At 34.1% G+C, this 14578-nt stretch overlaps 1 protein-coding gene across 5 annotated transcripts in view; it reads left to right on the top strand.

Moving 5' to 3' along the window:
- The window catches only part of LOC122518274 (nephrin), a 318577-nt gene extending 307901 nt beyond the window's left edge, over positions 1-10676 (top strand). For 2 of the 5 annotated variants that reach the window (XM_043637113.1, XM_043637112.1), the window contains exons 8-18: positions 340-476; positions 610-763; positions 986-1288; positions 1508-1783; positions 1971-2261; positions 2371-2549; positions 2775-3195; positions 4596-4751; positions 5348-5475; positions 7588-7771; positions 9012-10676. In XM_043637113.1, coding sequence (XP_043493048.1) covers positions 340-476; positions 610-763; positions 986-1288; positions 1508-1783; positions 1971-2261; positions 2371-2549; positions 2775-3195; positions 4596-4751; positions 5348-5475; positions 7588-7771; positions 9012-9451 — 2669 coding nt within the window. In that variant the 3' untranslated portion in view covers positions 9452-10676. Of the gene's footprint in view, positions 1-339; positions 477-609; positions 764-985; positions 1289-1507; positions 1784-1970; positions 2262-2370; positions 2550-2774; positions 3196-4391; positions 4545-4595; positions 4752-5347; positions 5524-7587; positions 7815-9011 lie in introns of those variants that run through there. The other 3 variants (XM_043637114.1, XM_043637115.1, XM_043637116.1) reach the window with 3 other exon arrangements.
- Positions 10677-14578: the final 3902 nt, after the last annotated feature.

The following is a 14578-nucleotide window of genomic DNA, read 5'->3' as shown; positions in this document are numbered from 1 at the left end:
GATAGTTATAATCATCATCTTCTCTATGGAAAATACAACTTTTGATAGCTTCGTTAGTCGTGAAAAGAATAATGAGCTTTTTAATATATAAAATATAATATTCCCGAGTATATATATATATATATACACATAGCTTTGAAAATGTTCACGAGGTGCTACGTCATTTTACCGAGACAATACAGGGAACTAGTATAAAATGTTGGTGGTGTGGTGGTGTGCACACGTAGCAAGAACTGGTGCTGGTACTGCTGTTGCACTACGTATTACGGCAACGCTTTTTGATCCGAACGCAAAGAGAATGAAGATTAAAGCCGGCAACACATACACACTTTGTTCTAGATCCACCCTCGAACCTCTTCGTCACTGGTTATGAAGAGGGTACAACTATAGACGCTGGAACGGTATTAAGACTTCAGTGCACAGCCACAGCTGGTAATCCACTGGCAACTCTGACGTGGTATAAAAACGATAGAAAGGTATAATATGGAAAAAAGATTTTATCTATCTGCATCCTTTTATTATAAAATATGATTATTTCTTCATCTTGAAAATATACTTTTTGAACCTTTTATATAATTCTTTCTAATCTTTTATTCGTTTCTTTTTCAGATCCTCGGTACGTCCAGAACGAGAGACCAAGCTGTTTCCAGTGAACTAGCGATACTCGTTAATGCATCGGATAACAATGCACACGTTAGATGCGAAGCTACCAATTCTGCCACGGAAATACCATTGATGAAAACTCTCATATTAAGAGTCAATTGTATGTATTACATATTACATTAACTATTTAATTAAAAAACAATTCATCGTGCAATTTGTAATGCAATTTGTGACACGATAAATTAACGAATCAAAAGATTAACCCAATTAACATTAGAAAATTCTTCTCTATTATAATCAGATATATATTAGAATCGAATTTCTTTTCTCATTTGACGGTGTGTTGCATTTTATTTATTTATTTATCGTCCATTTATCATAGTTCCGCCCGAGAAAGTGAAGATCACGCGAGAACCGCAAGATTTCCATGCGGGTCAGGAGGGTCGTATTATTTGCGAATCAAGTAGCAGCAATCCAGCGGCAGAGATGTCATGGTGGAAGGGTGGTATATCGGTACCCTCGACGAAAAATGGTACTAAAGCGGGTTTACACGGTGGTTTTCTTTCCTACGTCGAATTGGCTTTGGATTTAACGGAGGACATGAACTGCGAGGTGTACACCTGTCAAGCAAGAAACGCTCAAATGGAAAGGTCGATACACGATGCGATAACGCTTCACGTTCTATGTAAGTATATATATATATATACAGTGATCGTATATATAAATTTGAGAACTAATAAAATCAAACGAGCCGTGCGAAAAAGTGTTGTTTCGTTTAGTTTTTCTTGTTTTGTTTGTTTGAAATAAAATTTCATTCGACCTAGAAATCGATTCCAGAAATCCCAATCGATTTTCCCCACGAGATGATTCGTTTAAACATTAGTATGGGAAATTGATGTTGTAGACAAGCCAATATTCTCAACACTGGAACCTTACGAGCTAACCGGCATGGAAGGCGAACCCTTCGTAATATCCGTCTCGGCAACTGGAAATCCTAATACGGTAACTTACACATGGACAAGGGACGGCTTACCTTTGAGTAGTATAGGCAAAAGAATAACTGCTCGTGGACCAACCCTGAATATCACCAAATTGGAACGTTACGATGCTGGAACGTACACGTGCGAAGCTATCAACGAAGAAGGGACTACCTTTTATCCGCTCAATTTGACCGTACAATGTGAGTAAATCTTTCTTTTTTGTTTTCTTTTCTTTCCTTCCTTTTTTTTTTCTAAATGAATTCCCATATTTTCTACCGATTTTTATACGAATATCTTTTATTCAACAATTTTCCTAAAACTTAATATATTTATTTATTTATTTATTTTTTATCTTTTGCATGTGTGTGTATGTATTTTATATATAAGATCCGGCCAAGATCTTGCACACGTCAACGTCGGGCACGGTATATCCACCTGGAATCGAAGCTAAATTGTTTTGCGAGGTCGACGGTAGCCCTATCGGAGACGAATTCGTGACTTGGCAAAAAGTTGGTTCCAATTCTGAATTACCAGGAAGATATTCGACGTCTTTCGCAAACAAAACTTCTTATCTTCATATCGAACATCCAGAAAAGGAAGACGTAGGAGAATATCGGTGCAAAGTTAACAACGGAATTGGCAATGCCACTTCGAAACCGATTTTATTCATTACGAATTGTGAGTTATTATTAATCGTTGTTATTTTTGTTAACAAAAAAAAAAATAAAATAAATAGTAGCCCCTTTCTATATTCTCATTTGTCTTTTTGTTTTCTATTTATTAACAGTTACACCAGAAATGATGAATACACCGTTAACGAGAAAGGCCGCTGCAAATAAAGGAATAAATGCGCCACTTTATTGCAAAGCACGAGGATCACCGTTGCCACGTTTCACCTGGATTTTCAACGGAAGATCTTTATTACCTAACGCGACGGAACACAAATATAGCATCACGCATAGCGACGTAAGTGTTCAAAAGAAATAATAATATTATAATAATGCAAAAATAATTATATTTCGTATAAATAATTTTGTATTAACAACACGTTACGACAAATGGCATGAATAAAAAGTAGTCGAACGAAAATAATTTGGCACGGAACGTGTTCAAGATTATGTTATATACATATATCATATAATGTTTTTCATTAATTATATTTTTGTTTGTTTGTTTCTATCATCGTTTCAGTTGTCCGAGTTAATATCGGAGTCAACGTTGACGATATTCAACGTGAAATCGCACGATTACGGTAAATACGAGTGTCGTGCCGAAAATAAGATGGGTCATTCTCTCGACATCATACATTTGGACGTGACATCACCACCCGACAAACCACTCGATTTAGAAGCTTGCAACATGACTCATGATTCTGTAACATTGGTCTGGAAAAGAGGATTCAATGGTGGTTTACCAACGTCTCATCAAATACGATGGAGACCGGCGTTGGATTATGAAAATCGTTACAGATATTTAGACGTTTCACCTGGCGAATATAAAGCTACGATAACTGGTCTTCAACTTGGAACTTATTATGTGTTTAGTGTTAAAGCAATTAACGAAAAGGGTGACAGTGGTTTCTTGCCGGACACCGTTAAGGTTCAGACGCTACGTAAGTATAATTATCACCTAATGCTTTTTATTCCGATTAATTATACTATATTCCTGCTTTTTATCATTTAATCGATCTATTTTGTCATAATTTTTAATCAATACAAAATTATATATATATTATATACATATTAGATCGTCCTAAAAGTTTTTTGTTAATTTTTTCAATATAAAATTATATGTAGAATAATTTGTTGACACTGTGCTGCAGATAAATAATTAAATATGATACGTATAAATTTGTTGTAAGAAAAAGTAAGATAATATTTCGCGACGATCTAATATATAGAATTTATTAATATTATATATTAAACTTATAGTATATAAGTTTTATATATTGTATAATATTAATATCATTGTTCACATATATATATATATAGTTGGTTGCGCGTTTGATAGATATGATTAACGCATCGTTAGCTATAACTGCTTTACGTGTCAAACCATAACGGGCCAGTATGCGTCAATTAGATTAGATATAGAGGCTTCATTTGTGAAATATGCTTGTCATTAAACGTAGATATTACGTGCTACTATAATATATCCCCATTCGTATATGTTCACATTTACGATTCATAGATCATTGAAAATATTTCATGAAAGATTATATATATGTTTCGTATGTATCTATGTGTACATTTACTGCATATTAGGGAGACGATCAATCATTCATACTGAATAACGTTACATCAATGTGCATTATCAAATTTATCATTAATTACAATAATCGGTAACGCGTTCAATTTTAATATCTTCCGACAAAATTAACACTACAAATTAATACTAAACAATCGTCATTGTTAAAATAATTAACCCCCCCCCTCCCCTCAAAAAACAAAACTCCTAATTACATATAATCAATCGTTACAAGGGTGTAGTGTTAAAAAAAGAAAAAAAAATGGAAGAGAAAATAATATTAACAAACAATATTAACTCTTGGAACTAATGCAAAATAATCGCTTTGTCAAATAAATTAACCGAAACAAAAGAAAACAATTGTCGAGTGCCATAAGGGGTTGGAGCGGGGGTCGAGGGGGGGTCGGGGGAGAGAAGTAACGGTAAGAAAAAGAAATGAATTTTGAAAATGGAAAAAGAAGGAAAGTAAAAAATTGGAAAACTAACAAAATAGGTACACACACACATAATCATATTGCATGAGTAACAAAACGGGTGACGGGGCATTGGCTTGGGTTACAGGCGAGGCGCCACCCACCGAGTTGACATCAAGCGAGATTAATTCTTCGTACATCATCCTGATAATCATCACTGTTTCTGCATCCGCTTGTCTCCTCATTGCCGCGCCCATAGTCTTTGCTACATTAAAGTCGAAAAAGAAGGCACAGCGTTCTGGTAAATATCATGATTAAAAAGGATCTCGTTTTCTTTCTGATTATTTCATAGGGCCGAATAACGTGGAAAACCTGCCAGACGTCCTCTTGGAAAGAGGGGATTTCCCAATGAATTATATCTATACGTTCGCAGCTACTTCCGTCATCTTTTTTATCGTTAATCTCTTCATCATGTTGTGGTACATTGTACGAAAGCGAAATAAAGCTCGTAAGTTTATGATATGACTTAGACGAAATAACGAAGAACAACGTGACAAAAGAACATCCAAAAAACTATATATTATACACCTCATTGCGAAGACAAATGAAAAATATTCTTACCCTGTCCAACATCCCCCTGCGACACGTTTATTAATAATTTGATTATTGATCGTGATAAACAACTAATTGATTTATAATTCGATATTAATTGGATCTAATTCTCTCGATTTCAATTTTCTTAAGAATATTTTAAATAAATGATCAGTATTCACAATGAAATGTTAGATTGGAATAATGCAACGGTATGCATCCTGTATCAATATTTAAATCATGTTAACAACTCCAAATTCTATTAACGAGATTACTGACAAATTATTACTGACCATTTGTTCAACTAAATAGTTATCGAAATATATTTGAAAAATACTATCCTAATTAATAGAAGAGAAACATATTAAGATTAAAAACTTGATTCTATATATTGCCAAATATGTTTCTAATACAAACAAACCATGTGTAATCTAACCGAACCAACCAATCAACCAACCAACTAGAACTATCTTGTTATACTTGAACTAAACGGACGTTAAACTCTTTTGACAGGATTAAACAAGTCTCAGACAGCGGATATGTATGCACCATCTACCGTCAATGGGGACACCATGACCGGCGAATTAAGTTCCGTGTCCGATGAGAAGAGCGACGTTAACTTCGACGCTAATGATTACGTGGTCAGTGCCATCAGTCAATATGTTCTTAGTAACAAGTAATACCGGAGGGTAGGTTTGAGTTCTGTTAACACTTTTTCTTTTCCTGACCCTTTTTTAGTTTCCCTTTGAAGCTTATTTTACGGGTTCCCATAATCTCTTTCATTCGTTTCGGTTCAGAAGCACGTTATTTAAAAACAAAACTTTCACGTTTTTCATACCCAACATTTTCCTTTCATCCCCCTCACCTTTCACCTGTTCCCCATCCTGTCTACCGACAACCCCCTCTTCCTTTTTTGTTTTTTTTTAGTAGTAGTACTCGCAAACTAAATTCTCGTTTAAAGTGTTGGATAAACACTCGCGATGCTTATTGTTGGAATAACAAATATTTTTTATCTTAACTCTCGAACGTACTAATGTAACTTCAAAGTAGTAATCTGTTTTATAATTTTAATTTACGCGCGTGCATGCAGATTTCTTCGTTAGATTTCTATATTCTCTTCACTTTTTTCTTTTTTCTTTAATATCTCAATTCAAATAAATAATGTGAATATTTTTAATACATCGATTAATCGAATCTGATAACAGAAATTCACTGTAACGTTGGATCCTTTAATGCCATTCGCAAAGCCGTAAATTTTGAAATGTCACACGGGGAGGAACGTTAAAAAAAAGGAGGAAAAAAAAAAGAAGCCTCATTTGCAATGCGCACATAATGCATCGTAGAAACAATACACTTGAAAATGTAGACGAGAAAAGAAAAATAAACTACAGCAACAACAACAACAAAAACAAACAAAAACCTAGATAATACGTACATCCCATCGTCGTCGTATTCGTCACGCGACGAGAAATTGCAGTGTTATCATTGTCCTCTCTGATTTTAACGTCCGCTTTCTTTTTCCTTTTTTTTTTTTTTTATACAAGAATACCCCCGCATATCAGATTCCATATCGAATATTTTTCTCTAGCTTTTCCTACCTATTTTTTTTCTTTTCTTTTTTTTGTAAATTCTTTTCTCTCTCTCTCTCTCCTCCCTTCCCTTTTTCTATTCCACGCTTTTCTCTTTTCTTTTTCTTCTTTCTGTTTGTTGTTCGCCGGTATCATCGTTCCTTTCATTCTTTCGTTCTTTCTTTTAAACATAATGCGTAGAGTATCAATCCGATCCTCTTGTTTCGACGCGGTAGCAAAATAACGCAAAACCCTATCTCGTTTTAAACGATAAGAATTCGTATGGTTTTTGGGGGAAACAAGAGGGAACACCCTTTTCTTTTTTTCTTTTTTATCCTTTTTTTCTTTTTGTCTACGCTCCGTCGAAGGTAGTAGATACGTTGAAACAAAGAGAAAACTCAAAAAACAAACGAATATCGCAGTGTATCAGAATGATAACTAAAGCAAGCCAGGGATGAAAAAACCGTGAGAAGTTATTTCCAGTTTCAACCTTTTGGGCATAGAAGAGACAAAAAGACGAGGAAAAAAATATAAAAAAAAAAAGAATCACGCTGATACACTGCGTAATTTAGAAAATTCATTCGAATTAGTTAACAATTTTGTATAGTCAAATTGTAGATATACATTAATCCTAAGTATCGTATAGTGATCTGATGATAAGATTGTCCTCGGACGTACACGGGAGAGTAAAAATCAAAGTCCATTTGCTTTTTCTCATCTTTTCGTTACCTTTGACCCTGTCAAAATCTGTGACATGATCGTTAAATCGTTATATTTATGATAGATCTATACCTATATTGGTACGATCAATCGTGATTGAAAAAAATCGAGTGATCGATTGTACAATTGAAGCAAGATACGACTTAATCGAAAATTTAGATGATAAACCATGGCGATACGAAATGAATCTGTACGTGACCCAAATAAGAAAAGAAATTTATGAAACTGACTTGATAGATCCTTTCTGCCAATAAGAAAAGAAAGAAAAAGTACTCGTTATCGTAAAGCAACTGGCTAATTGCTGACGATTAAATTCGCTTCGTTTATTTTGTTGTTTTCTTTCTTTTCTTTTCCTGGGACAATCTTTTCATCAACTCGCTATACTTAAATTATCAATACGTTTGACCGAACTAATCGTCTGACTTGTTTTATTTCCTTTTCTGTTGATCTGTTATTCAACCTCAGGACGAGGGAAGAAAAACTGCAGCTAGTACATATTTAATCGATCAGACTATGCAGGATTACGGGAAGGGTAGTTTAGAGATGCAGGTACATCATCAAGGAACTCTCGGTCGTCGAGGTAACCACGTACCAGTAATGAGTATGGATTCTCCACCTCAAAGAACTACAGCCAGTGGGACACTCTCGGGTGCGTCACCTACAACTGCTACTCGTCTCGACACTCTGCATAGGTGCTCAAACCTCTCAAGTTTAATCGCTCTTGGTGTCTTCTCGTAATATCTCTCTGGTCAGATTTATCCGCACGCAATAATCGCGTATTATTTCATTCGAGATATCTAATTGCCGAAAAAACAAAAGAAAACAAACAAACGAATCTATACGAATAACAATTTCGTATAATAAAGTCGGTGAGTCTGGCCAGGTAAAAAACAAGAACCTTCCTTGTATCATCCCGTATGTGGATTATTTTTCACGTTCGATTGATAATTATTTTAGCAAGTGTATGCAATTATTTCATTATTTCAATTCTAATTTACATGATATATATATATATACTTCATTATCAAATGCATACGCGTATCATATCATCTCATACGTTCGCATGAAATTACTTCGAGCAGCTTGCTTAATTAGTATTCATATCATTACTTATACAATAGGAAGCATACATACGTACAATAGAAAATACAAGAAAAGATAAAGAAAAAAAAAATTAAAAGAAATAGAAATGAAGAAGATAGAGAAATGAAGGGAGGAGGCACGCGGAGTTGAATTATGCTTGCGAGGTTTTTTGTTCTTCCGCATGCGTTTCGTACATGCTACATATTATATTAATGCGTACGACATACAGGCAGAACGAGGAACGCACTTTGGCACGCACCTTGGCAGAGCGTCAGTAATATTATTATTAGATCAAAGAGATCGCTTGGCGGAGCTTAAATCATAACCCATGAATACCCCATGAATATACCCCTAAAAAAAGTAAACGTGATCTGTGAGTTGCACTCGTTTGCTTCCAACGTACATCAACGATCACATATCATAAATCAATTATAATAATCCATGACTCCCCCCCCAACTCAGATCATAAGCTTTGCGATCATCGATCATACAATCTTCCCGAACGGAAAAATTCCAATATGGTATAAAGTATATATGTCTTAGGGAAATGATGAAATTGAAGATTCGATCAAATCTTTAAGTTAGATGATCAATTCACGAAAGATGTTGAAACAGCAACTATGTGGTTAAGGGATTTGATGTAATCACTTCATTTCTTTAGGTAAATCACCCCCCAACAGAATTATTCGAACATCTTCGATGAATTAATTATCTAGCTTAAAGTTTCGATGAAATCTCTATTTGTATCATTTCCCTGGAACATATATACATTTATCAGATCGTGTAAAGTGTTATTTACGTTACAGTTTCGAAGTCGAGTTACATCGGGAATCCAAGTCCTGCACCGCCCAACGACGTAAGCTTCTACAGTGTGGAAATGGACAACGGCCGTTATATGGGATATGAGCCGAACTCGAGCCCGGCACCAACAATGGGAGATCCGGGCTCGGGCACGTATTACCCATCCATGCCAATCACAGGACAACACACGGGGGGCCCCCTTGCGAACATGAACGCTGGTGGAACGGGTACGTTGACGCGTTCGAGAACTCTGCCGCGACCTGTACCACCCCCGGATGTTACTGTGATGACGGCGGGTACAAAATCACTGATACCACCCACCGTACCACCGCCCCCGGCTACTTTTGCACGTGCGAACAACAACGGTGCGCACAATCATGGTCACCCGTTATCGACGTTCACACCGACACCGGCCTATTCCGACATTGACGGCCATCTTGTCTGAGGTTCACCAATTTTCGGCCCCAGCTCGGTACGCGGTAAATATCGTGCCGTGCCTAGGGACGAAACGTGTTTGCCCGTCACCGAAAGAAGCACGAGACTTTAGGCCTATGATAAAAACCTAACGCAAACGCAACCGATGAGATCGAGACATCAAAACTAGTTCATATATTCTGTGCTATGATGCATTGACAATGCATTGCAAACAACAACTACAACAACAACTAACGAAGTAACCGATGACGATGACATTTTGCTTCCGATTCGCGTGTTCCTTTAACTTTCATACTCGTGGATTGTGTGCGTCGTGATGCTGTTGCGTGACGGGACATATATTATTGATAATCCAACAGATAGAGAGAAAAATCATTTGTTCTACGTATACTCTCCTCCTTCTCCTGTTTCTCCTCCTCCTCCTCCACTTGCGAGGGGGTGGAGGCTGGGCTGGGGGACAATTTTCGGTGGTTTCAATCTGTGGCTTACGTGTAAATAAGGATATTTTGGGCGTGTGTTTAACTTTGATGATCGAGGAACAACACGATTGTCTTCGTTGGCAGATATTGAACGAAGATTTGGGACGTTCGTGAAAATAAAATTCTTTGCGTCGACGATTAGAATAGTTGCATTTGCATATCATGAAAATCGTTCGTGCTTTTAATCGTCGATTTCATCATCGAACTTACATTAGCCGAGTTTGTCGATCGATAACCGAGAAACTGCTGGAACATCCTGGACACGCAATTTGTCGTTTCTGTGTGTGCGTGGGTGGATGTTAATATGTATGTATGTTTGTTTCTCTATGTGTGCGTGTGTGTGTGTGTGTGTGTGTGTCTTGAATGTATGCATACGTACGTTTATGGATGTGTGTTTAAACATCATAATATGAATCCTTTATCTTCTCCGAGTGTAGTAATAGAAAATAATTGATTTCATTCGATCTCGACGATCGTTTATTCAACGTAAACGATCATCGACATCATTGATTTATGTTTCTTACAACGTTCACATGAGTTTTGCTATTATATATTTGCGTCTCGATAACGGCAACGTTAATGTCGATTAAAATAAAAATAAAAAAGAAAGAAAACTTTCTTTACCTATTGTTAAAAACAAGTTGATAAATGAAGGGATTAATAAAAAAAAAAAAAAAATGCGCTCCTCCTGTTCGAGAAACCATTTTTAATCGATTCGATAATGTATCAACAATAAAACCAAAAATCAATATTAAATCATTTTCTTCTCTTCGATTTTCACGGAGGTCGGCCTAGTTTTTACTTTTTTTTTTTTTTCACACGTATGGGTATCTTGAGACTCGTCATCTGGGGTCCCTTCCCTCCACACCTTTCCCTTCCCACCCCTAACCACAGCTTACCTCACCCTCAAAACCCCTTCCTAATTTTATTTTTTATTCTTTTCTCTATGGGCGACGCATTAAAACGAAACGCGATTCTTTACGATCTATCGTATTTTTTATGATCATCTATAATAATAATAATAATAATAATATAATAATAATAATAATAAAATAATCTCGGTAGGTAATTATAGTTTTATCAGAAAAAGTTAAAAGAAAAAAAAAGAATTCAATACAAATTATTCGCGAATTGAATCGATTTAAATATTACATTGATAAATAAATAAATGATAGATCGTAACGGATTGATGATAATGTTTAATTTTAAAAAGCGAACGCGGTATTTGTTATAATATCGAAAAAAAAAAACGTATCCGAGAAAAGTATTTGTAAACGCGTTTAATGCAAACGCGTGCTTTTCGACGATAATTACGCTTGTACGTGTTATACATAGATGATAAAAAAGAAAAAGAAAAAAAAAAAAAAGGAAAAAAAGAGCAACGATGATTTTAAGTGAAAGTTCGAATATAAAATTATACTTATGATAAGCATACGCGATCTTATTAGATTTATTATAATACGAAATTTTTGAAACAATTATTTCTATATTAATAATTACTTTATATTATACTTATTTATTTCCCCAAAAAACGAAATAGCTAGCGAATTGAAAAATTAGCGTAATTGTATTTATAAGTATTACAACGAGTCTCTCTCTTTTATATATATTTTTAATGTTATTATTATTATTATTATCATCATTAATATGATTGTTAATATTATTATTATTATTATTATTAATTTTAATATCACACACTGCACATTCGACTGTCTCTCTCGACGAATTGAAAACGTTCGCAGTAACGTATAAAAGAATGAAATTAATAATCGCGTACACAGTCGTAGGAAAAATAATAAGAAAGAAGAAAGAAAGAAAGAGAAAAAAATAAAACGAAACGAAACGGTTTTCACTGCCGATCTTAAAGTCAATATAATACAAATTTTACATATATTTAAATATATACCTATTATAATATATATATATATGTATAATATATATATTATTTCATGTGAATTATTATTTTCTAACGGTGTCTTGTAAATTACTTCGCCTTCGACGTAGAATTTCGCGTGAAGAATATAAAAAAAAATGAAAAATAAAACTATTTTACGGTTCTGTAATTCTTCTCTGTTGTTTTTCTTAAAAAACAAGTTATTCACGTGGTATTTCACGTTAATCAGACGTCTTAATATTATTCGATACATATATTTTACGTGAATACATTTTCAATTCTATTATATTAGAACAACCCCTGATAATCGATCGTTGAAAGTTTCACTTATCGAAAAAAATCAAAGTCCAAACGGAATATTTAAAAACGCGTTAGAATTTGACATTTGTTAATTGTTAACAAAGTAACTACGAACGAATAATAAAATAATAAGAAATGTTTGAAGAATAAGAAGATGGTAGTATAAAGTTGTCGAGAAAATGAGAGAGAGAGAGAGAGAGAAAGGAAACGTTTGTAGATCGAAAACGCGTGGACGTTTTAAAAGCCTAGAGAAATGGTATTGCCATAGGGAATATATGGGAACGAAGGCGGAGGATTTTATGGGACACGTAACGTTCCATAAATTTAGCGACTGTAAGAGGTTTACGCGAGCTTTCGAATCATAATCGCCGTTCCTCTGACTGCCTGTAACAGATAAAAGGCTGAATTTTCCTCTTTTCCCCCCTCCTACCTTCTCCTCTTTCACCCATTTAACCCTTCGTGCCACCCCATCCCATACCCAACCTCCTCTTCCACTTCCTGTCCCAATACACTTACCCCCCACTCCGACAAATTCGTGAGAAATATTTTGTACATGTCGTAGCTCTCGTAAAATATGTAAACGTAATTTTCGTGAAATATGTTAAAGACAAAGGAAAGAAATATGATTATGATTATGATTATGATTATGATGATGATGATGATGATGCCGTTTAAAGTGATCGACGTCTTTGAATGACGTAGTGATATCTTTGAAAAAGACAATAGCGTTTAAAGTAACGTTTTTAGTTGATATAATTGAAAAAGAGAAAGAGATAATGCAAATTTAGTTAAGAAAAAGAAAGAGTTAAAGATAATATTAAGAGAAAATGAATAGGAAAGGAATGAATAGAAAAATATCTAGCGATGGATATAAATTATAAACCATGCGTGTTGATTATACGAGTTATCAAAAAGTAGATAAAAATCCCGTTAACATTTTGAGCGCGACTTGTACGTTTAAATCGTATGTTTACATATATATATATATACATACACAAACGCATGCATTCATACACATACACATACACACACACGCGCATATTATATTACATATATTTTTGCATTTATTTCGATTAAACATTCGTTATGATCTATGTGTAAATAACGCGACACGATATTATTGTTCTCTCTCGATAATATTTCAAACGCATGAGAAAAGATACGCAGATTAACACTCGAAAAATAATAATAATAATAAAAAAAAAAGAAAAAAAGTAAAAATTTCAATATGGATCATATGAGGGTCTCATTATACCTAGGATTTAATGAAAAGGTATATGATATACATGCATACATACATAGGTCATAATATGCTAGGTTTACGCGTATATAACGAATAAAAATATAATGGGGAAATAAATAAAATAGAAGAAGAAGATAAAGAAGAGAAGAAGAAAAAAGTAAAAAATAAAAAGAATTTATTTCGGGTTATTATTGGTATATGAAGGGAAAATAGGAAGAAGAAAAAATTGCATAAAAAGAAAAAAAAAGAAAAATACAAAAGACAACGCGATTTTCCCGTTCGTCGGAAGCCTAACAAGTAGTAGTCGATATATATATATTATATTTTTGAGAAAAGGTAAAAGAAACGAATAAAAAAAAAATTAACGCAATAAGAAGTATTAGAAAAAGAAAAAAATAACAAAAGAGGAGAAAAAGGACAGGAGTGATAAGGAAAGGGAAAAAAATAATTCAATATACGTTTTTGGCCTATATTGTAAGAGTATTAGAAAATTCATGCAACGCACAATGAACGAATCGATTGTAAAGTATTTTATGCAATTCGTTTCAAAACTAAATAAATCTTTTATCTTTTTTTCTTTTTTTTTGTTATTCTTTCCTACTCGTAGTTCGTTTTGAAGATATATATTTTGTTTTCCATTCGAAATTTCTAGCAAATAATTACAAAATCAAAATATGATAAAATAAGCAGTGCTTTTTTTTTTTTTTTAAATAATAAACACGTTCGAAAAACGTTTCGTTTGCACAGGGAAATTTTACTTTTAATAATTATATTAGAAACGTGAAATAAATGAAAAATATACGAATGTATTAACGAATGAAACGTTTTCCAAAAAATATCGTCTCGTTCAATTTGACGTAGTCTCAATTATCATACGCAACTACTTTCGTATGCGTATACGAAAAATACTCTTTACAAATTCGAGTTCTTCTTGTGCGTTTCATGCGTTTAAAGAATCGTTTGAAAGTTATTATTAACGAATATAATGTTTCCGTATTTAGCAGCGTATTGCGAATTGTTATATTTACACGTGCACCATCGCGGTTAATTTGTTAACGTTTCAATTCTACAAGCTTGATAAGAAATAATTGTGTGTTGTTGAAGAAATGCTGTTGCGAATGAAATGGCCGTAGAACTTTACGGCTTAGACTGATGATATTTAAACAAATTCTCATATGTATTGCTCAATTAAAAAGAAAGAGAGAGAGAGAGAGAGAGAGA

The sequence above is a fragment of the Polistes fuscatus genome, unplaced genomic scaffold (genome assembly GCF_010416935.1).
Source record: "Polistes fuscatus isolate 324 unplaced genomic scaffold, CU_Pfus_HIC Scaffold24, whole genome shotgun sequence".
NCBI lineage: Eukaryota > Metazoa > Arthropoda > Insecta > Hymenoptera > Vespidae > Polistes > Polistes fuscatus.
This window is presented reverse-complemented; position numbering and strand designations above follow the sequence as displayed.